At 43.4% G+C, this 23,579-nt stretch overlaps 2 protein-coding genes across 2 annotated transcripts in view; one reads left to right on the top strand and one right to left on the bottom strand.

The window, feature by feature from the left end:
- The first annotated feature begins 4,384 nt into the window (after window positions 1–4,384).
- TMEM252 (transmembrane protein 252) lies at window positions 4,385–10,372 on the top strand. Its single transcript, XM_068552258.1, has 2 exons — window positions 4,385–4,708; window positions 7,884–10,372. Exons 1-2 carry the CDS (start codon window positions 4,431–4,433, stop codon window positions 8,119–8,121), a joined length of 516 nt encoding a protein of 171 aa, XP_068408359.1. The 5' UTR covers window positions 4,385–4,430; the 3' UTR covers window positions 8,122–10,372.
- A 5,030-nt stretch (window positions 10,373–15,402) lies between these two features.
- PGM5 (phosphoglucomutase 5) overlaps window positions 15,403–23,579 on the bottom strand; it is a 188,910-nt gene continuing 180,733 nt past the window's right edge. The window contains exon 11 of the mRNA XM_068553322.1: window positions 15,403–16,897. Coding sequence (XP_068409423.1) covers window positions 16,808–16,897 — 90 coding nt within the window. The 3' untranslated portion in view covers window positions 15,403–16,807. The remainder of the gene's footprint in view (window positions 16,898–23,579) is intronic.

Raw genomic sequence — 23,579 nt, forward strand, 5'->3', positions numbered from 1 at the left:
TGGAGCTCGGGCTCTAGGTGCGCAGGCTTCAGTAGTTGTGACACGCGGGCTCAGTACTTGTGGCTCACAAGCTTAGTTGCTCTGCGGCATGTGGGATCTTCCCAGACTAGGGATCGAACTCATGTCCCCTGCATTGGCAGGCAGATTCGTAACCACTGCGCCACCAGGGAAGTCCTAATACTTCATATTTCTATACTGATTTTTGCCTCACCCCCCCTTTCTCATCTACTTTCTTCATATACTACAGCTTCTCCTATACTTCCTCCTTGGGGCCCCATCTCATCCCAGATAGACTCCTTAAATACTCTGAGCCCAGGGACTCACTCTTTATTTTATATAAATTTTATATAAAATAACTAAGATCTTCCACCCTTCTGCCACTTCCTGGATCTTGCTCTTTCCTATTCAATTTCTCACCAAAACAAAGAAGCAAAAAACCAACCACCACAACAAAATACCCTGCTCTGGAATGACACACACCTCCTTAAAGGGTGTTGGAGAGGAGGAACCTATCTGACAAACTATAAGGCACTAGTTACCCTTTATTGGAACTGGAGGAGAGAAAACATAGAGATACTTCCTTACTCAGATATTCATGTGATCACAGGAACTAGGCCTGACCTGTCATAATGCCCAGCCTGACTAATCCTCAAGTTTTGGTTTAAAACAAAGAAGCCCAACCCTATGCGCGGGCAGTTCTCAATGAGAATGTTATCCCTCCTTACTCTAATACTTAATTGTAGCTCGGGGGCTCTACCATTTACCTGTTCTTGGGACCCAAGTGCTAGTGCAGACCTTTCAGTTGGAAATTCTGGGTCTTTCCCAGCTTTTTGGACTTACAGCAGTGATGATAGTAATAATAATGGTGAGGATGATTATAGCTGACTTTGATAGGGCACTTTCTATGTGCTCGGTACTGGGTAAACACATAAAACTGATTGTCTTCTCTGGTTTCCAAGTCCTAAAGAACTGTTTTAGTTACCCATTGTTGCCTAACAAATTGCCCCAAAACTTAGCAGCTTTAAACAGCACACACTTATCATCTCACAGTTTCTGTGGGTCTGGAATTTGGCCATGACTTAGCTGGGTCCTCGGTTTCAAGTTCTCTCAATCAAGGTGTTGCTTAGGGTCTGGTCATTTCAAGGCTCAACTGGGCAAGGCTTTCATGTCATTGGCAGGATGCAGTTCCTCACTGGCTGGGGGACTAAGAGCCTCAGTTCTTTACTGACTGTTGGCCAGTAGCTGCCTTGTCATGTGGGCTTCTCCAATATGGTGGCTTCCTTCTTCAAAGAGCGCAAGCCATGAGGGCAATAGAGAGAGTCTGCTAGCAAGACAGAGGTCACAATCTTTTGTAACCTAATCACAGAAGTACCATCCCATCACCTTTGCCATATTCTATTGGTTGGAGTCAGGTCATTATGTCCAGCCCACACTCAAGAGGACATGGATAGCAGGAGGGAGGGATCGCCAGGGGTCATTTTAGAAATCTGTCAACCTCAAGACCAATTAGATCCAAGAACTCCTCTGTAAGTTTAACTGAAAGTGCTCAAAGAATTGCACATTGAGGGATGTACAACATTCTTTATGTTAATAATAAATATATTGGACAAAGGATTAATCTCCAAAATATACAAACAGCTCATGGAGCTCAATATCAAACAGACAACCAATCCAGTTTAAAAATGGGCAGAAGACCTAAATAGACATTTCACCAAGGAAGATATACAGATGGCCAAGAGGCACATGAAAAGATACTCAACATCACTAATTATTAGAGAAATGCAAATCAAAACTACAACGAGGTAACACCTCATACTGGTCAGAATGGCCATTATCAAAAAAACTAGAAACAATAAATCCTGAAAAGGGTGTGGTGAAAAGGGAACCCTGCTGCATTGCTGCTGGGAACATAAATTGATACGACCACTATGGAAAACAATATGGAGGTTCCTTAGAAAACTAAAAATAGAACTACCATATGACCCAGCAAGCCCACTACTGGGCATATACCCTGAGAAGACCATAATTCAAAAAGAGACATGTACCACAGTGTTCATTGCAGCACTAATTACAATAGCCAGGACACAGAACCAACCTAAATGTCCATCAACAGATGAATGGATAAAGATGTGGCACATATATACAATGGAATATTACTCAGCCATAAAAAGAAACGAAATTGAGTTATTTGTAGTGAGGTGGATGGACCTAGAGTCTGTCCTACAGAGTGAAGTAAGTCAGAAAGAGAAAAACAAATACCATATGCTAACGCATATATATGGAATCTAAAAAAAAAAAAAAATGGTACTGATGAACCTAGTGGCAGGGCAGGAATAAAGATGTAGACATAGAAGATGAACTTGAGGACACGGAGTGCGAGGGAGAAGCTGGGGCGAAGTCAGAGTAGCATCGACATATATACACTATACCGAATGTAAAATAGTTAGCTAGTGGGAAGCAGCTGCATAGCACAGGGAGATCGGCTCGGTGCTTTGCGATGACCTAGAGGGGTGGGATGGGGAGGATGGGAGGGAGGCTCAAGAGGGAGGGGATATGGGGACATATGTATGCATATGGCTGGTTCACTTTGTTGTACAACAGAAACTAACACAGTATTGTGAAGCAATTATACTCCAATAAAGATCTATTAAAAAATTAAAAAATAAACATATATATAAATTGGCATGTTAGATACTGGAAGTAAACATACATTTGATTAAAATTTTGAATATGGCAAAAAAAAGAAACAATTGGAGAAAAAGGGAGAAGGAGTTGCTTTAAGGCTACAAGGATAATATCAAGATTAGAAGATGAAAGTAGGTGAGGATAAGGATTGAAGCTAATAAAGATAGAGGTTACGAGGTGAGATGAGGAAGGACTGTATATTATTTTTTATCCGGTGACTTTCTCTCTTTCTCCTAGCCCATAACATGAAAGTAGAGCTGAGGAGGTGGTGGGTATGAGACTAAAGGGTGTACATGGAACTTCTACTAGGGCACGGCACAAAGAACTGCTTTTTCCATTGGGATAGTAAATGCAAAAGAATAGTAATGCAGTAGTGGAGTAGTGGAGTATCAAAGAGGAACTGAAGATAACCTTTCTGGACAAAAGTGATCCAGAGTCCCTCTGGGAGGAGACTTTTGGCAGGGACGTGTCAAAGCATCAAATAAAAAAGGAAGGAATCAGGGCATGAACCTGCTCTGGAGTAGGGTGTCTAAACCAAAGACAGACAAGATGGAAGAAACAAATTCCAAACAGAAAACAGAAGGCTGGTTCTGGAAAGATTTTTTAAGGCAGTGCTACATAGAGCAATGGTACAGAGGAGAGGACAGGGAAAAATTTTTAGCAGCATCTACCAAAACAAATTTCATTTAATATGTATTTTGTGAGGGAAAAAATTGTAGGACTTTTCAGAGCCTTCAATATTTTCGTGCGCTCTGTGAAACCCTAAGATATGTTGCGGGGAGGGTAAGGATTGAACAGGCAGCACTTCTCATACGTATTTGTTTTTCATGGAGGTGGAAACATGCTACACATGTTTAGGGAATGCTCTTTTATCAAATACCTGTGGCCTTTTTGAGAGCAGGAATGGTGAGATCTGGTTTAAATACTTCTACTGAGCCAAGTATGGTGGCCAGTGGTTGAGCAAATAAGCAAAAAAATTTATCTAACACCTATGTATGAACAAGAAATGACCCTAGGATTATTTCAACATTCGGGCCCCAACAATGGGAAAGATACAAAATCAGACTCAGAGCAGAAGTCACCAGATTATTGTCATTTACAACCATCCTCCGAAATCCCCTCACATTCCTGAAGATGTGTCGATTACAATCCTTCTCGATAGCACTTTCTTCCCCCTCCTGCTGACACCGGGGCTTTTTTCTTGGAATCTTTCCAACATTATAATGTGAGGGCAATAAAGGGAGATTCACTGAGAGAAGCAAGACAAATGTGGTAAGAGCCTTAAAAATTATCTTTTCAGGACAGAAAAAGGAAGAAGCAATTAGGAAAGGACTCCCTGCCAAACCACAAAGAAAAGAGTTCAGCAAGGAATGCTAATTTCTCTAGCATTAGTTTGGAATCACCTGCGATGGGAATCAAGAGACCTTTTTAATCAAAGGAAGGGAGACCTTCCCTCAGATAACTGGGGTCAGCCTAGGGTCCCATTCAGCTCAGAAGAGCAAGAGAGCTATGCCACTCCTTCCTGCAGTACACAATGCTGTGTTTTTAGGTTAATCATCCAAGGATATTACAGTTACTTTCAATGGTTAATGAATAGCTTCTAAGTGCCTGCTTCATTTAATTGTCCAAAGGCCAGTTGGTCCCAGAGCATATAAAGCTGAGAGCTGGCTAATGAGAGCATTCTCTCTGAGCAGGGGAAGCAGGGGAGTGGCAGGGTCAGGGAGCTGGGTTCCAAAGGAGCTGGGATGCAGAACAGAACCTGTCTAGTTCTCTGTGCCTTTGCCCTCCTGACGGGCTTCCTGATGATCTGCCTGGGGGCCTTCTTCATTTCCTCGGGCTCCCTGTTCAACTGCCGGGGGAACCTGATCCTGGCCTATTTGCTTCTGCCTCTGGGGTTTGTGATCCTTCTGAGTGGAATTTTCTGGAGCACCTACCACCAGGCCAGTGAAAGCAAAGGGGTGTTCAGCCGTGTGTTCAGACAGTACGGTGCTCAGGGGGCCCTGCCCCTGGCCACAGTGGACAGGTACGTGCTGAGAAGCCAGAGGACTGGGGAGCACGGAGGTGGGGCTGAGTTCCGGAAAAGGTCAATGACTTCTAATCCACTGGGGAGCAACTTACACATCCCATGGGGCTATGTGTCTACAACTGAAGCTTTATTGTCAGGGAATTACTCTGGGATTAGACATTAGGAAGAATGGTGCTGCCTCTGGGGAAAACTATGAAGTAGAGGGAATTTATGCCAGAGAATAACCACCCTTCTCCCATCACCACTGAAAAACCCACCAAAGCCAATTTAAGAGGTCAAACTCGTTTTCTTTTGTTGTATCATGGGAGCTGTCCTTAGAGGCAGGTGATGGTTAGTTATTCCTCATAACCTGGCTACCAGGTTGTAAGGAAAGCAAGTCCCAGACCAAATTCTGTCACACAACAAATGAGCAAGCAAGCATAAAATCAGCTCTATAATCTCTTCAGGAACTCAGTGAAGTCCCAGCTTTCTGTACTCTTAGGTGTTCGGATCACACATTGCATGAAAGATTTCCCTGAGACAAGGCACTCATATTCCAGAGGTAATAATTGGTTAACCTTACTACCTCATACCCATTAGGATGGCTATTATCAAATAAGCAGAAAACAACAAGGTTAGCAAGGATGTAGAAAAACTGGAAAACTTGTGCGCTGCTGGTGGGAATGCAAAATAGTGCAGCTGCTCTGTGGTATGGAGGATCCTCAGAACATTAAATATAGAATTAGCACTTGATCTAGCACTTCCCCTTCTGGGTATATAGACAAAATCATTGAAGGCAGGGACTTGAACAGATATTTGTACACCAATGTTCATAGCAGCATTCTTCACAACAGCCAAAAGGTGGAAACAACCATATATCCAACAGTGGATGAATGGATAAACAAAATATGGTACGTACAAAAGATGGAATATTATTCATCCTTAAAAAGAAAGGAAATACTGATGCAGCTATAACATGAATGAAACTTGAAGACATTACGCTAAGTGAAATAGGCCAGAAATAAGCCCAAAAGACAAATATTATATGATTCCACTTATATGAGGTACCTAGAGCAGTCAGATTCATAGACAGAATGTACAGCAGTGGTTACCAGGTGCTGGGGGAGGCGGGAATGGAGAGTTACTGTTTAATGAGTACAGAGTTTCAGTCTGGAATGATGAAAAAGTTCTGAAGATGAATAATGGTGATGGCTGCAAAACAATGTGAATGTATTTAATACCACTGAACTGTACACTTAAAATAGCTAAAGTGGTAAATTTTATGTTATATGTACTTTACCACAATAAAAAATTTTCAGTTAACCTTATGGTAAGTATCAGACAACCAAAAATCTCCTAATTTTTGGCTGAACACGGAATCATTTAGGGATAAAACCTCAGGCATCATCCTTAAGGTACAGTCTGCAAGACTCCATAAATTCTTTTGTTCTCTTCATCTAAGATATTGGGTCGGCCAAAAAGTTTGTTCAGGTTTTTCTGTAACATCTTACGGAAAACCCCGAACGAACTTTTTGGCCAAAAAATATTTTAGCTACTCCATGTACCTTGAATATAAGTGATTTTTATCCATGACAGTTGATTTTTGACATGATTATGCTAATAAGATACTAATTACAATGACCAAAACCCATTTCCAATGTTTATTATACTAACTGCAAGGTCTCTGGGTTTGATAAAAAATTAAAGATAACGGAAGTGATTGTAGAAGATGCTTCTAGAGTGATGGTTTTCTTTCTTTCTTTCTTTCTTTTTTTTTTTTTTGTATAAATATTAGATGATTGCCTCCAGAGTGTGAATTCCTGTAACTGATTGCCTTTAGGATGTAGCTTAATTTACTAACACATGCATAATATTGTACGGTCTGTGCTGAAATACTTTAAACTATGGTATCACAACACCTCCCTTTTACTGCCTCTTTCTGCTGCATCAAATAGATGCCCAGCCCACTCAGAATGGCTAGTAAGTCAGTAAATGGTAAGTTACATTTCTCAGAAGTATTTGCATTCTAAATGGGTACCCAAAGGGGTCTGCAATGGTGGAATTCAGGACACTGGGAATGTGAAGCAGTGTCGGGGGGCTGGGGGTTGGGAGAAGTGGATGGGACATGGGGGCAGGCAGCAGTCATCCCGGAGCCTCTCAAATCACTCCAGGGAACAGCTCAACTTTCTGTCTTCAGTGCCTTTACACATGTGCCCCATGGCACAGCCTTGGCTATTCTGAGTGAAGGCTGAGATGTATGCTGTACAGTAGATAGCTCCTTCAGCTCTTTGGTTTTGGGCCTGGTAACGTTGGAATGGAGCTGTGGCTACAAATGGCAGTCCCCGTTCTGTTGTGGTTACATACCACACACACTCCCTGTAGGCAGTGGAACGATTCACTCTATAAATAGACGACTAAATCAAGCTCACCCTCTCTCTTCTTCACCTCCACGCCACCCCCAATCCCATTCACGATGGAGAAGCCAGAGGATTTAGCAATTAGCAATACTGGGCAAGATTACCAATGAGTACATCAGCTCTGGCATGAATGGCTCCTTTAGCCATTGGCCTGTTGGCATGGAAAGGGCCACTACTGAAATCTACATAAAGTTGTCAGTTGAAATAGTTTGAGAAATAAGTATGGCGGCAGGAGAAGGGGCGGACTAGCTGATTGAAAGAGTGATAGGAGAGAGAGAAGCATCTGATAGAGTTCAGGAATCTTCATGGAGCTGGTTTTCATTCACCATTTGGTTGGTTGTGAGGATCTGAGACAGTGAGTGCAATCGAGTAGAAGATGATGTGTGTGAATGGGGACAAAGACGTGAATGAACTAAATAACTGGATAGAGAGATGCTCCACAGTCAAGGCCCCCATGTCCCCTACGCCTGATAAGGATCTCACACTGAAAGTCCCTGGTTCCAACGAGTAAGAGAGAGGGAATAGTTTGGAATAACCCAATGGGAAGAATATGAGTATAGAGGCACACATCCAACGGCTGATAAAGAGGGTTTTGCTGGAAGAGCAGCACATTTTTTAAAAACTGGTGATGCCAGGGAAGAAGAACATCTGTTTCAAAATCAATGTTTCTTAACAGTTTAACTTCACACAGTGTGATCTGAGAGAGGCAGACATATGCCTCTTTGGCATGAACCACTTAAATAACACATGTATGTTTGTGGCATTTTGTCCCCCAGGCCAGATTTTTACCCTCCTGCTTATGAAGAGAGTCTTGATGCTGAAAAGCAAGCCTGTCCTGCAGAGCAAGAGAGCTCGGGTGTTCCTCCACCTCCGTATACAGAGACGGGCCTCGAATTTGCGGATGAAGGCGATGCCCACCCAGAGGCCCCACCATCCTATGACGAGTCTGTAGCAGACACGGTGGAGGCAGCAACGCCACTGCAGGATGCTCAAAGGCAAAACCAAGAGTGCTGAAGCAGGGGAAGCTCTCCAGCCCTCATGACGCACCCTCATGGGATGCAGCTGCTAATAATAAACGCAGGCAGGGACTGTGGGAGGAAAAGCCACATCAGTGATCCCACATGAGAGTTTGCAGAGGGGATGCTGTGTGTGACAGCAATGCAATTCTGCACATGTGCTTGGCCTGCAAGGGCAGAATGGAGCCCCGGAAGGGTGTGGTCGGCACCAGGCAAACGTTTCAAAGGGCCCCAACCCAGGTGAACTTCTGGACTGCAAAAGTGTTGTGAGAGCTCTGCTCCACAGAGAGCTTTTCTGCTCTCTCTCAACTCCTCTCCCATCACCTAGACCCCCAAAAGGGAGGAATAGGTGCTGCTTGGACACCACGTGCCTTCATGTACTGCATTACCAATAATCACAAAGGGAAAGCATGCTGGCAATGAAGGGTCACTATCGTTTAAATTGTGCGTTCTGCTGGCTGGCTTTGAAGTTATCCTCATTTACTATATTACCAGAGTGACACAGGAATTCACACTGTAAGAGATTTGCCTCTGGAACCCATGAATGTTATTTTGAATGACTTTATTTTAAATATGTGTATTTTATTTCTATGTGAAAGGAAAGTGACTTCAATATTTGCTTTCAAAATGGTTCAAGTACAAAATCTTAAATGAGTATTTTAAGAACGGGATGGTTGTACAAGCGTATATGATAAGATTCCTTAGAGACTCAAGTTGAGTAAAGAGAATACTTAAAAATTCATAATACACAAGATTCAGGAAAAAAAGAATCTGTACTAGCCATAGGTTGTATTAATACAGAATTGGACATAAATCTTGAAAAGTTTTAAACTACACATATATTTCAGTGAACCCCCCCTGTAAATCTCTAGGATTTGAAAGAAAGGAAGACTATATTGTAGTATCTTAATCATTAACAGAAAATTCTTTGTGTCTCAAGATACAGATCCAGGCACTTTTTAGACTTAGGACATTTATTTTAAAGCCCAGTGATTCCTCTTCAGCTTCACTATATCTTATTATAAGTTTTAATACAAGAGGACAAATCAGGTGGCAGAATGGTGAGAGGAGATGCAGCCTGATGCTTTAGAGCTTGAGCAAGAACCTTCATCTCTCTGGGCCTCAGTTTCCTCCCCAGTCAAGTGAGGACTTTATGTTGGGATTAATATCTAACAATTGGGGAATGCCTTTTATATCGCAGGCACTGTTATGAACTTTTTACGCTTTTTATTTAGCCCTCATTATAGCCTTCAGAGATAAGTGCTATGGTTATTCCCATTTTACAGATGCATAAATTGAGACTTTGAGAAGTTAAGAAACCTTTCCAACAACATACAGTTATTTCCAGGAGGGTGAAGAAAGGTTCCTAGAGGGGCATGGGAAGACATATTGACTTCACACTTTTGTGCTAGGTTGTGTTAATCCTGTCCTACTTCCTCCTGCCAGGAAACAGTTTGGACTTGTCTCCCACTTGAGGAAGTTGGCCCTAACAGGAAGTGGAGCCCCAGGGTTGCAGCATGATCTTAAAGAGAGGCAGCAAAGGTTGCTTTAGGGTTAACAGTCTGGCTTCTCCTTTAAAATGTAAATAAGCCCTCGGTTTTCTGCCTAGGAGCTTGGCCCTCACCTCCTGGTGTAATTTCCTTTCATCTGATTCTTATACTGATGATGAAAGATGGTTCCTAATGATAACAGACAGCCTTGGTGAACGGGCACAGGAGGGCTTTGGACAGCGGTGGGAAGGATGGAGAGCTTTCAAGAGGATAAGGGTTGTAGAGATGGGATGGGGCCTCCGTAGCCTCCTCTTCCCTGTTATTGCTGAGTGCTCAGATGAAGCATGTCCTGACAAATACACAGGAAGCCAAAAAAGGAAATCCTGGTTCCTTTACACAGAGCAGGACTTTGGGCATCTGTGATTTGAATCCTTGACATCAAGAACATAACTGGACATGAAGGTCACTCATGGTTGTCCAACAGGAAGGCGGTCATTTATTAGCAAGGCAATTTATTATTTCTCTCTTGTCATCTCTTTCTATTCCTCTACTGAGATGGTTATGCTGAAATTTTCCTCGGGGTCTGAGCACATTCACTGACCTGAACAAGCTCTATAACTGGGCTATCATCCAGAGTTTGAATTTGTAATAGATGGTTTTTCCAACTACTGGTAGTCATGTGAGACAAATGTAATTTTGGTTTACATAAGAAAATTGTTTTAATCTCTTTCCTGCAATAAATTTTGTACTTAAACTTTCCCCTTTTTTGCTGTTTTGTATCAGAAAAAAAATCAATAGAGCATAAGTCAAAATTTTATTCTCCATGTGGAACACAGCAACCAGATGAGTTAATCTTTTTGCAAAGCCTAACATCATTGAACATCAACTACTGAGTCAGAAAATGAGCCATGTGCCTTTCATAAAGAAATACGACTAATAGGCATTTATTGCCTTTTTTTTTTTTTTTAAAACAAATGTACTCTGAAGCAAGCATCAGAAACATGGTTATTACCCACAACAAATCCTGCCTTTGAGAGGCCTACCAATTAAAACCCACTGGGCGAGTCAGACAAAAGAGTCCTGTTGCCCACAGATTGGGAGAAAATATTTGCAAATGATGTGACCGACAAGGGATTAGTCTCCAAAATCTACAAACAGCTCATGTGGCTTAATATCATCAAAACAAACAACCCAGTCAAAAAATGGGGAGAAGACCTAAATAGACATTTTTCCAAGGAAGACATACGGATGGCCAAGAGGCACATGAAAAGGTGTTCAACATCGCTAAGGATTAGAGAAATGCAAATCAAAACTACAATGAGATATCACCTCACACAAGTCAAAATGGCCATCATCAGAAAATCCACAAACGATAAATGCTGGAGAGGGTGTGGAGAAAAGGGAACCCTCTTACACTGTTGGTGGGAATGTAAATTGGTACAGCCACTATGGAGAAGAGTATGGAGGTTCCTTAAAAAACTAAAAATAGAACTACCATACGACCCAGAAATCCCACTCTTGGGCATATATCTGGAGAAAAACATGGTGCGAAAGGATACATGCACCCCAACGTTCATTGCAGCACTGTTTACAACAGCCAAGACATGGAAGCCACCTAATTGTCCATCGACAAAGGAATGGATAAAGAAGAAGTGGTACATATATACAATGAAATATTACTCGGCCATAAAAAAGAATGAAATAATGCCATTTGCAGCAACATGGATGGACCTAGAGATGACATACTGAGTGAAGTAAGTCTGACAGAGAAAGAGAAGTATCGTATGATATCGTTTATATGCGGAATCTAAAAAGAAGTGATACAAATGAACATATTTACAAAAAGAAACGGACTCACAGACTTAGAGAATAAAGTTATGGTTACCAGGGGGGAAGGGTGGAGGGGAGGGATAGTTAGGGAGTTTGGGATTGACATGTACACACTGCTATATTTAAAAAGGATAACCAACAAAGACTTACTGTATAGCACAGGGAACTCTGCTCAATGTTATGTGGCAGCCTGGATGGGAGGGGAGTGTGGGGGAGAATGGATACATGTATATGTATGGTGGAGTCGCTTTGCTGTGCACCTGAAACTATCACGACGTTGTTAATTGGCTATACAATATAAAATGAAAAGTAAAAAAAAAAAAAAAAGTGTCCTGTTGTGATTAATGAGAATTCATTGGCCACCCCTGGAAGATTCACTCAGGGGAAGTAGACATTGTATCCCCTCTTCCTCCTGAAGTTTATGATAAAATTAATGGTGATGAATTGAGAACCATGATTCTGTGAATGGCAGGCAGGGCACTTAGACTATGAGAAAGTGCAGTCTTTACCGTTACCTCCTCTGAAATGTGAACGGCGGGGTTGGGGGGGGGGGGCTCGTGTGTCAACAAGGGAAGGGAAATTCTCAGAGGTGATGACTCTCTGGTGTTTTAATCTTATCACATCTAAGGAGCCACCTCCACCCCCCAGAAGATGAGCATGACAAGGTCAGTTATAGAATACACTGTGCTGCATCTTTTGCACATCTGAAATGTAGAGTGTGTAGTTTTGGCCCCTCCACTCAAAAACTCACACTCCTATCCATCCTTTAAGATTCTACTTAAGCACACTGTCTTTGGTGAGGTATCTCCCCAGCCCACCTATTTTGTAAGGCACATACTAGGTGCTAAAAGACATGGGAAGATGATAAAGACATGGGTCTATACCTATCCCCATCCCTTCACCATATTCGATGCTCCACGACATGACAACTTAGGCTGATGCACATACCAAGTGGGTCGTCAGCCGCAGGAACCATCCACTGATGACGTCTCCAGCTGGTCGGAGCGGAGCAGGCATTCCGCTAAGCTCTGCCGCCTCCGATAATCTCTTGCTGTTTGTAACTTCTGAAGGGCCAAAGACTGATTTACTGGGAGTTACCTCATTTCCAAAGGCGCGTGATTTCTCAGCCCTTTCACCACTCAGGGATGGAAATCTCTTCAAGGCAGGTGTCTGGGATATCAGGGTCCACGTGTTTGGCGAGTAGCCGGTGGGTAATCAAGCAATAAAATGGAGTCACCTGTTATATCACTACCAGTTCCCGCAGGTGCATTTCAAATTCCCCACACCGGCTACAGGCCACGGCTGATGGACGTGTTGCCGAGGTAAATCCTGCGCCTTACACTGGCCACGCTGGCCAATCAGAAGTCAACACGCCATTAACCCTGTCATTGCCTGTATTACCCGCAGAGAACACTGGCTCAGTGTGGCCAACTGTCAGCCCATTGTGCCACCATGGGATTGGTCATCAATCTGAAGCTTCCTGTGCAGAAAGCCTTCATGTCTTGTGCAAGCCCTTCAGCCTGCAACGTCACGCAGCACTATTTGCGCCAAGAATACGGTAGATGTAGGCCGCACCTTGGATCAGTAAGATTGATAAAGGATCTCATTTTAATAATGGCTGTCTATCCATTTCCAAGGTCAGTCAATAAACTCAAGAATCATAGATGAGGCAACACAACATTTTGATCTAGGGGACTGGCTCACACAGCGGCATATTTCACATGCTTGGTCTCCTCCCACTAAGCGCCTCCCGGGCACACATACACACACATTTCCAAACACTCCCTGGGAGGGTAGTGGCACTGCCCTCTCTGGGAATCACTGCATTATATACACTGGTGCTTGTCATTGCTCTGGAAGCACGTGGTGCAGTGAGTGGACACCTCAATCCTAGCCGATCACAGGAGTGGCCTGACAGCTGCCGTACCCTATCCACAGTCCCTTCCACGATTCTCTCCTGTGGTCCCCACAATATTCGTGGACTTCTCCAGGCATCTACTCCTAAGAGAGACTGGTAGCTAAAGCTCTGTCTTTAAGAACCAAAGAACATTATGTGCAGAAGGGTGACTTCCTGTCTTTCACTTCTCCTGAGGGTAAGGCAAGAGGATGTGCATGTATAGCTCAGCAAGAGAAGCCGGAATTTTATGTAAAGCAGAATTCATACCTTGGCAGTGTGATCTGAAGCAGGTTCCAGAGGCAGGCTGTGTCCTGAGCCACTAGAGGACCTTCCCTTTTGCAACCTCGCTGAGAAAAACCTCCGTAAAAATAGATGGCTGTGCAGCTGCTTCTTTCCGTAGCTGGGCCCAAGAATTTGCTTCCTCTGATATTTGCAACATTGTGTCTGCTTCAGCCCCACTCATGCAAGCCAAACTCTCACTGGACCCAAAGCAAGCCTCTTCTCCAGCCATCCTACCCCTCCACTTCTAGTCTTTGCTCTTGCTACATTCACCCGTGGTGAAATTATATAAATGGTTACCAGGCCCAGGAAACTCCACTCTTTGGGAAATCCCTTAGGTGCTAGTGCCTTTCATCTCTGAGTCAGTCTCTCTGTGTATTCCCACAGCCGGTTGCTTGTGCTGCTGCTGTAACCATCATGTCTACCTGATTCGTTGTGCATGTTTGCCATAGCCTCCTGTTCCCAAACTACAAACTCACAGGAGCAGGAATAATATTTTATGCATCCGTTTGCTGCACCAAAAAAACCCAGGACTCTGCATAGAGTAGTTGTTCAACTGGTGTTTGCTGAATGAATGAATGAATTATATTTGTGTTGCTGGACACACATGACTCCATACTGAAATAAAGAAACAGGATTTTAAAAGGATTAATTTACATTTGAACTTCAAAGTTCGACATGATGAAAAGTTCAGCAACTTGAGAAAAAATGTTGAAAAATAGGCTTAGCTGTCTAAGCCTGAGTGTATCTAGTTGTGCTGTCATCAACCTCCACTTTTTTTTTTTCTTTCTTTCTTTCTTTTTTAAATAAATTTGTTTATTTATTTTTGGCTGGGTTGGGTCTTCGTTACTGAGTGCAGGCTTTCTCTAGTTGCGGCGAGCGGGGGCTACTCTTTGTTGTGGTACGCAGGCTTCTCATTGCGGTGGCTTCTCTTGTTGCAGAGCACGGGCTCTAGGTGTGTGGGCTTCAGTAGTTGTGGCACACGGGCTTAGTAGTTGTGGCGCACGGGCTTAGTTGCTCCGCAGTACGTGGGATCTTCCCGGACAGGGCTTGAATCCGCACTGGCAGGCAGATTCTTAACCACTGCGCCACCAGGGAAGTCCCATGGACCTCCACTTTAAAGATGATGAGAACCAGGGGCTTCCCTGGTGGCGCAGTGGTTGGGAATCTGCCTGCCAATGCAGGGGACACGGGTTCGAGCCCTGGTCTGGGAGGATCCCGCGTGCCGTGGAGCAACTGGGCCCGTGAGCCACAATTACTGAGCCTGTGCGTCTGGAGCCTGTGCTCCGCATCACGAGAGGCCGCGATGGTGAGAGGCCCGCGCACCGCGATGAGGAGTGGCCCCCGCTTGCCACAACTAGAAGAAAGACCTCGCACAGAAACGAAGACCCAACACAGCCATAAATAAATAAATAAATAAATTTAAAAAAAAGATGATGAGAACCAAAGCCACAAGGCAAGTTGTATTCCATTGCTGATAAACTTCATAACTAGTTCCTTAGAATCTCAGCTCAAAGCCACCCTACTATTATTTCAAAATGAAGACACTTGTGATGAAAGATTAGATGCCATGTTCGTTTCTTCTGACGCCCAAAGGCAGTTTTGAGCACTTTGCCTTCTCTGTTCCATTTATTTACTAAATTCCCAAGATCATAATGATGAAAACCAGCCCTTGCAAGTGTTCTGCAAGGCAGACTTATCAGAAGAGTGACCACTACTGGAGTTTCTCAAATGGCAAGACAAACAAATAAGCAAAAATCCACAATTCTTGTGTAAGGTTGAAATCAGAAATTTCTTTTTTATTAGCTACTAAAGGTCCTAGCAAGTTTCTGACAGAAGCATAGATAGAAAATGGAAACAAATACCTTGCTGGGAATGTCTCCCTGCTTGCCCTAATCTTGACTACAGCAATAACGCATTGCTGAACGGTCAAAGCGCACCATGTTATCTGTGCCAATGACATGATAAGTGGGTGCGTTCCCAAGGAAGCAAAACATATGCAAGCAGGTCCTGTGCACCCAGGGTTCTGGCTGAGGACTGACGGAGGCTGCCAAGGCCACAATATCTTTTTTCTGGGCAAATAAAGCCAGCTGTGACCCTCTGCTTTCCAGCAGGGGACCCCACCCTCCCTGCCATCTCATCAGGCCCATCACTGTGCCACCAGCAAGGTTCTCTTCCAGCATCCACTTCATCTCCTACTTCTACAGCATTTCACTGTCTCCTTTTACAGCCATGACAAGTAAGATCTGAACTGTGTCCAAACAAGTGCATGAAAACAGGCCCTTATTGGGAGATAAGTTAGCAGAGTGAGAAAGTCAGAGAGACAGCCGACATGGTGGTATTTTGCCTTCTCAGCAGGAATCAGTATCAACTCATGTGCCAACCCACGTGATATAATCAAGGCAGGGCCCGAAAATGTTCAGCATTCATTCTCAGAGTCCTGCTAGGAAATGATCTCCCACCTGTGTAATGAATGGCTGAATTTGAAGGAATGCAGCCTGCTTAATAGCTAGTATTGATATTATTTACAAAATAAGAGAGAAAAACACCCTTTGATATGTTTTGTTGAAAGTGTGTCATTGTGGTTTGTAGAAAGCTCTTGAAGATGTGAAGGGGGTGGCATGGGGACTTTGGAGATGGGAAGGAGGGTGAGTGGCCATCAGGTGGTTGGTGGGCATGAGGTGGGCTATTAGGAGTTCTACAACTTTCACCCATGGGAGACCTGACCTGGGATGAAAAGTTAAATCCTCCCCCTGCTGAGGAGAGCTTTCTTAGGTCTGTCCGGGAGCACCTGGGGCTTAGGGTCAGCTGACTTCTGGCACTGCACTCTCCTCCGTTATTCCAGAACCTTCTCTCACCTGACACCAATGATGCACAGATGCCCTGACTATTCCCAGCCCACTGATTCTCTCTCAAAAGGGCAGGTTCCCTTGTGTGATAAAGCACAGATATCAGATGAAAGTGCAGCTTTCAGAGACCACGGAAGACCCTGTTGCATTTGCAGAAACTGACTAAAACCCAAACAAAACAGACTTTTTTTTCTTTCCCCACCTACCCCGCCCACCACCAAATCATCCTTTGTTTTTTTTCAAAGTCGTAAGAGGCACAAACAGGTAGCAAGAAGGCATGAGTGAAGCGTCCCCCGCCGAGCGCGTTCTTTTGGCCGTGGTGAGTGATCTGTCCTCCGTTCAGGTGATGACAGTGGGGCCCCTCCGGCCAGTTCTCTCGTGAATCTGGGATATTTTCAGTGCGATGGCTATGAGGGGGCTCAGCACTGCCTGGAAAAGGAGGAAGAAAGTCTGTGAACAACTCGAGTCAGTCACAGGAGGGCCGTAGGGATGGGTTTCTATTCCAAGCATCTGGATTCAGTTCTGATTTGCAGATCCGGACACCTGTTCTCTGGTCCCTGGTTTTCTCTTCCGTAAGAGGAGACTGAGTGGGCGGGGGGTTAGGGGGAGGAGAGGGAGCAGTTGATCTCCAAAGTCTTACCTGGCTCCCAAAAACATTGCTCTAAGATGGGAACTTGCACAACCCAACTACGAGAGTATTGAAGCATTTCAGGAACAGAGCGCTGTGAATCGAGGAAGTTCAGAAAACCCCACAGTCTTCCTCTGCTACATTCCCTCCCCAACACATACCCGCCCCCCCCGCCACACACACGTGCGTGAACTTGAGGAAAAACACTCGTTCTCCATCCTAAGTCCATGGACCTGATGAACCTACTCTCCTGATGTTTTGGAGAAGACAGACCAATCCATCAGCTAGTGCTGCAGAAAATAACTGCTCATTTCTTCCCATCATATGACACAGTGGCTCATGGGGCACCTCAGCGTCCCCTAGAAGGAGGTGGGGAGGTTTAGAGGCCTAGGGAAGAGATTCTTGGAAAGGTGAAGGACATGAAGGGGAGTAGGAATCACATCTTGCCCTTTAGCTGCGCATAATTTCATGAGACTCAGGCAGTGTTTTCCAAAGTGAGGTGCACACACCACTCAAGATGATTTTAGGTGGTGCAGGAGATTATTTTAGATGGTGCACGGGCATGGCACCAGAACACTGAGAAAGTCAGTCTATTTTCCATTCTTCTTCAATCCTCCTAATTTCATCAAAGAGGAAATCTATTTGCTGCCAATCTTTAACACTTTTACCAGGACAGAGCATGCCTCAGGCAAGAGTTACCTAGATAGAAGGTAATATCATTGTATGTTTTTATTGCATTTATTTTTTATGATGAATTTTATTTATCAAGGGATACTGTTTTATTTATCAAGGGAGTTTACCTAGGGATACTGTTTTTTCCATGGAGAGCACTGATGTAAGCTTTCTATAATTAAAAAAAATAGATTTAAGTGAAAACAAAGTTAAGTCCATTTAAAGACGAATACTAACATAGGGGTACTGGCAGAAAAGAAGTTTGGGAAATACTGGCATAAGGGGAAAAAAGATATCATATTGAGGAAAATAAAACCTGTATTTCTGGAGGGGAGAGAAAGATTCTATTACTTGCAACCTTCACGTATTACTAACAGATAGAGGGACGGAGGGAATGCATGCATTCTAATCAGACAGCAAGAGCCCAAGCAGACACCCAGGGCACCAGAAGCACAGGTAGCCCAGTTGTCCTGAGTGGAGTGTGGACACAGGGCGTTCCTGAGCCATAAGTGAGCAAGACTTGTTTGGAGAGACCTAACCACCTGGGCCAAGTGTAAGGTTTTAATTCATTAGGTAAGGGGAGATGTTGGAGGTTTCTGAGCTAAAAGGTGACACTATCAGAGCTGTGCTTTGGAAAGAATGCTCTAGCAGCAAGTCTCATAGTTTAATACATTTATGGCTAAATGTATTACATTATCTCACTCTGTAAAGATGAAGAGATGAAGCAGCACAGATGTAATCTTGGAAGCCAGCAGAGAGATGAAAATCTAGAGCCTTTTCACAACTACACAAGCAAGTGCTGCTTCCTTCTGGTTCCACGTCCATAAAATTGATACACAGAAACAGAAGCATTTCTTTTCCTTTTAATAACCCAACTGGTGCCCAGAAAAATTTTCCACTGGCACATTTTGCCAGGCCCTGTTCCACAGGATGCCCATAGGGCAGCATCTGGATTCTTTAAGAGCCAAGCACCCACTTCGTATAGATGTCAGATTATTAGCTTTCCTCCTCTTCCTGTCTTCTCTCCCCTCTTTCCTTCTTCCCCCCTTTTCGGCTATCTAACTCTACATAACACCTATAAGAGAGGTAAAGTGAGGACAGAGAAAGAGAATACAGCTAAAATCAATCACTTTGAGGTCCTGGAGGATGAATAAAGCTAAAATATCCTATCAATTTAAGAAAATGCAGTGAAACTGAATTTGAAACCCTAACCGTAACCCTCACTTTTTTTTTAACTGAAAATTAAGACATATTTTGTTTGACAGCATTGTGAGTTTCAAGATTAAGGATTTTCTACTCCTTACCTTTAAGTGGTGGTACCTACTGGCAAGAGGGTAAGGGAGCACAGTTGTAACCGATACTGTAAACACTGCAGATGTTCTCTTAACTGATCTCTGCTGAACTCTACAGATGAACCTATGCTGCCCATTTCTTCTGTAAACCATCCTGACTGAGGGCCACTGCACACTGGATGTCTGTGACCAACAGATGACTCTCTAACATGCTCACCTGCTTCTGCCTCTAGCAGTTATGTGCTTATTAGGAGTCAGTTACGTTTGTTCCTAAATATGTTAATGCCTGTTGTACTTGTTATTGAAACTATGAATTTACTAAATTATATGTAAACCAGGGAAATGGGAGAATAAATAGGAAGAGTTCTTTCTATGAAAATTAAGTTGAATGTTTTGGAAAGAATTAGATAATGGTGATTAGCCATGCCTGTCCAATTAGATGTGAGTGAGATGCTGTAAAGTACTGGGGAGAATTTTTTAAAGTATAGAAAGTTCTTTTTTCAGATTGCCTCACAAGTGGCCTTAAGTTCCCACTGACAATAAAGAAATTAAAGGTGAACATTACAGATGATGAATTATGAGTGGGAATCTTTTGAAGAAAGATAATCACAACACCAAAGAGTATGCTCATATTCAAAGAAAAGGTGTTGGACCAAAATTAAAAGATTGGCAAAAAAACATACATTTATATGTTTTGTGCTAAAAATAGAATGGTCAAGATATGTGTACATTTAATTACCCCTTTTAACTCTCTTTTTGGAGTAGTGAATTAAGCACTTGTTCCTTATCCTGACCATGTCAGAGAAGAAGGCTTCCATGGTAATTATGCAAACTGAAAGGAAGGAAACACATTTTTGGAAATTCTCTATGAGGAAGACCTTGAACATGGGAACTCCCACCCTGAGCAAAGAGTTCCAGGCCAGCCTGACACAGAAGCTGTGGAACAATCTGCCCTCAAGAGACCGTGAGGGTTTGGGAAGAAAAACATCAGTGATGATCACCATGGACTGAATACTACTGAGGTCCTTTCACACATTTTTCAGGAACCCAGAAAGTCTTTACATGCTTGTAGGATCCTAGGGAATTCTGGGAGAGGTCCCTAAAAGTGCCCAAGTTTGAATTTTTTGCCAGCCTTGTGAAATGGGAGCTTCAAGTCATAATTTAAGGATCATAAAGTATTTTTTTTCTTGCTAGAGTGTGCATGTGAATGTGTGTGTGTACACAGAATGCATGGTCTAGAATGAATGGTCACATCATGAGAGCAGGAGCTTTGTCTAATTTAGGGCTAGAAAAGTGCTGTTACTTAGGAGGCATTGAATAAATATTGGTGGAATAAAAGGATGCTATATCAGTTTGATGAAAAGAAAATGATGAGGCTGATAGAGACTTCTGTGGCCATTAATGAAGGGCACTCTGGGTGAGCCGGAGGGTCAGTAGTACCGAATTTTTACTGTCGTGTTTTTCTTTAGAAATCACAGCTTTGGTACATGTGACTCCCAGATACTTTTCTCATTTGATCAACCATTCATCATGGAAAAGGGAGAGAGGGAGATTCATTTTTCTGAAGCAATTGGAAAGGCCCTCAGACTGGGGAGTGAGAAGAGGGGTGAAAAATTAGAAGCCTGCGGATGTGAAATTTCTGAGGAGGAGCTGGACACAGAGCTTAAGAAACGGAGAGGAGCATGGGATGATCTAATTTGATTCTTTCACGTGACAGATGAGGAAACTGAGCCCAGAGAGGAGATATGATTGGCCCAGGGTCACGCGTCTGTTTGGTGGCTGAGCTGGGATAAGGACATAGTGATTCTTCCTCTACTGCTCTTTCCATGACACAATTCTGAACACGAGACCCCTGAATGACAAGGAAAAACAGAGCGGACAAGATGAGCCTAAGAGGAGAGATAAAGAAAAAGTAGGATCGTCATCCCACTGTACTAGACCAGTCCCACATCAGATGAGGGCTCAGATAGGACTGATTAGCCATCCCCACTGACCAAGAACAGGTGGACAGTGGGGAGAAGAGCATTTCCGGTTTTGTGAATGTATTAGACGTTCCAAGATGACTCTTGGTGAATAAAGGAAATAAACTAATAGAGACTATAATCTATTAGAAATATAGCATCTTTTTTCTAATTCCAGTGCTTCTTGGAGTGCTTGACATAGCTTTTCTACACTCAAGAGTAGGACACAGTGAGAGCTCATCCTGCAGCAAACGGCATCGGCAATGCCTCCATTCGAGGGTACTCACACCGCGGCTCCATTCAACCTTGGAGGTTTGGGTGGCTTTTGCTGTCATCTCAGGTTAATAAGCCTAGAGAGGGAAATGGAGTCTGTCTCTGTTTAAAATTCTGATACTTTGTTCATCATGGATTTTTTTGCATTGGTTTTGATTTTTTAAAGTATTGCATTACAGTATTTATCTTGAGTACTGAATTTTTTGGCACCCCCTTAAATTCTATACCCTGCTAATAACCTCAGCCTCATCCTAGCCCTGTGTTAGGCTTTAACCTGTTCATACCCCATGGAAGGAAAGAGAAGCCTTCTTCTTTCCCTTTCTTTTTCATCTTCTCTCTTGTTCTATATTGTTGTTGTTTTGATTCACATTCACGTAAATTGGAGCCATAAAAACAAGCCCCTAACAAATGAACTTCTTACCCTGACCGGCAATAGACAAGGAGAGGTGTAAATGATCTGAATGTCACAAGACTCAAAGTAAATAGTTAACTGATTTTTTTGGAGAAAAACAAATGCTAACCAGAAACACAATCACTTATTGAGTAAAATTTGTCCGAATCTGTGGAGGGAGCCCAGGGCTTGGCTGGTCCCAATGAGGACTGTGCATGAGGAGAGTCAGAGAAGTATCCATGTGGGAAGGAGCGCATGCGGAAGACAGTACTTATCCTAGTTCATGGTTTGAGGCAGGTAATAAAACCTGAAGAATGCAGATCATTCAACAACATAAAACACTGACATTCCGACATCCATAAAATAGGGATTTACAACAAATGCCACGTTCGCCTGATGCTTAGTGGCAACTTGCATCAACACTCCTTCTTGGGTTAAAGATGAACCACCTTTCTCTCATTCAAACATTCATTTTTAGTCCGTGTGCAGTCTGCTTAGTCTAAGGCAGTGGTTCTCAAACTTGAGTGTGTGTCAGGATCACCTGGAGGGCCTGATAAACGGCAGATTGCTGGACTCCTCCCCTGGGGTTGCTGATTTAGGACATCTGGGTTGGGGCCCAAGAATCTGCATGTCTAACAAATCCCAGGCGATGCTGACACTGCTGGTCCTGGAACCACACTTTGAGAACCTCTGTCCTAAGGTACGCCCATGAGTGTGCCTGTCAAATTCCTTGCTCCAGCTGGAGGCTAGGTTGCCTTGTTTGTTCACATGATCCCACTCCTTGGCCACAGCTGACTGGACCAGGAGTAGGTCCCTGACCTACAGGCAGCTGATCCATAGGCTGGCCAGTGACTGAGCAATAGCCTGAGACAAAACCTGAACCAGCTGATCAGATTTTTTCTGAACAATTTTTTTAAGTTGGTAAGTAATGAAAGAATAAGCCAGCCAGCAGTGGGAGCTAAATTAACCACGAGGTTATAATTCACTAATCACAAGGGCATAAGGCGCCAGGGTAATCCAGGATTGCGAGAAAGCAGAGATTCTGAGAAATATGAAAAATTCTAAGAAATTTAGAAAAGATCTTGGAGAAATAAAAATTAAACAGAGCAGAGGGAAATGAATAAAGAGTTGGTAGAGAGAAAAGGATGGCGTACGTCGCAATAATCTCGAAAGTAAAGATCCACTAACTCTTGCCAGGCGGGCCTGAATCAATAACTTGCTCGAGGTCTAGTGTCCGAGACCTGGCCCTACTCTTGGATTTCTTGAGTTACCTTTGGTCTGTTTGTGCACTAAAATAAATCAAAATTTTAAAACAAATTAAAACAAAATCACACTAATAAACAAACCCCGAGTATGTTTTTCTTGGATCATTTTGAGGAACCATCATTATCCAGCTTTCTACCACCAGTGAGAAAAAGCTTTTTTTCCTCATAAAACTAAACCTCTTTCAAATTGAAATTAACTTCCTCACCAAATCAGCTCATGGCACCACCTTCCCCTTTCTGCTACTAGCAGATCCCACCAATCTCTCCATCAGCTGGGCTGGAAGTGCACTTTGGTGTGTCTTTCTCTCTTTTCGCCACATCTAAGCAGTCACCCACTCCTTCTCATCCCATGGCTCCTTCCTTTAACACAGTCCCCTACTACCCCTGGCTTGCAGGAGTCTGCTGACTCTTCCCAGGCTCACCAGAGTGCGCTTTTAGGAACCCTAATGTAAAAGTCCTGGATGGTTTCCTAAGCCTAAGGTCTGCCCTCGCAGTATGGCTGTCAGCTTCTTGACAGTTGGGTCTTACCCTCTCTCGTAGGCAGAATACTATGCCTCAACCCCCAAAGATATCATGTCCTGTCCCCTGCAATCTGTGAATGTGACCTTATTTGGAAAAAGGGTCTTTGC

The sequence above is a fragment of the Eschrichtius robustus genome, chromosome 10, assembly GCF_028021215.1.
Source record: "Eschrichtius robustus isolate mEscRob2 chromosome 10, mEscRob2.pri, whole genome shotgun sequence".
Classification (NCBI taxonomy): Eukaryota; Metazoa; Chordata; class Mammalia; order Artiodactyla; family Eschrichtiidae; genus Eschrichtius; species Eschrichtius robustus.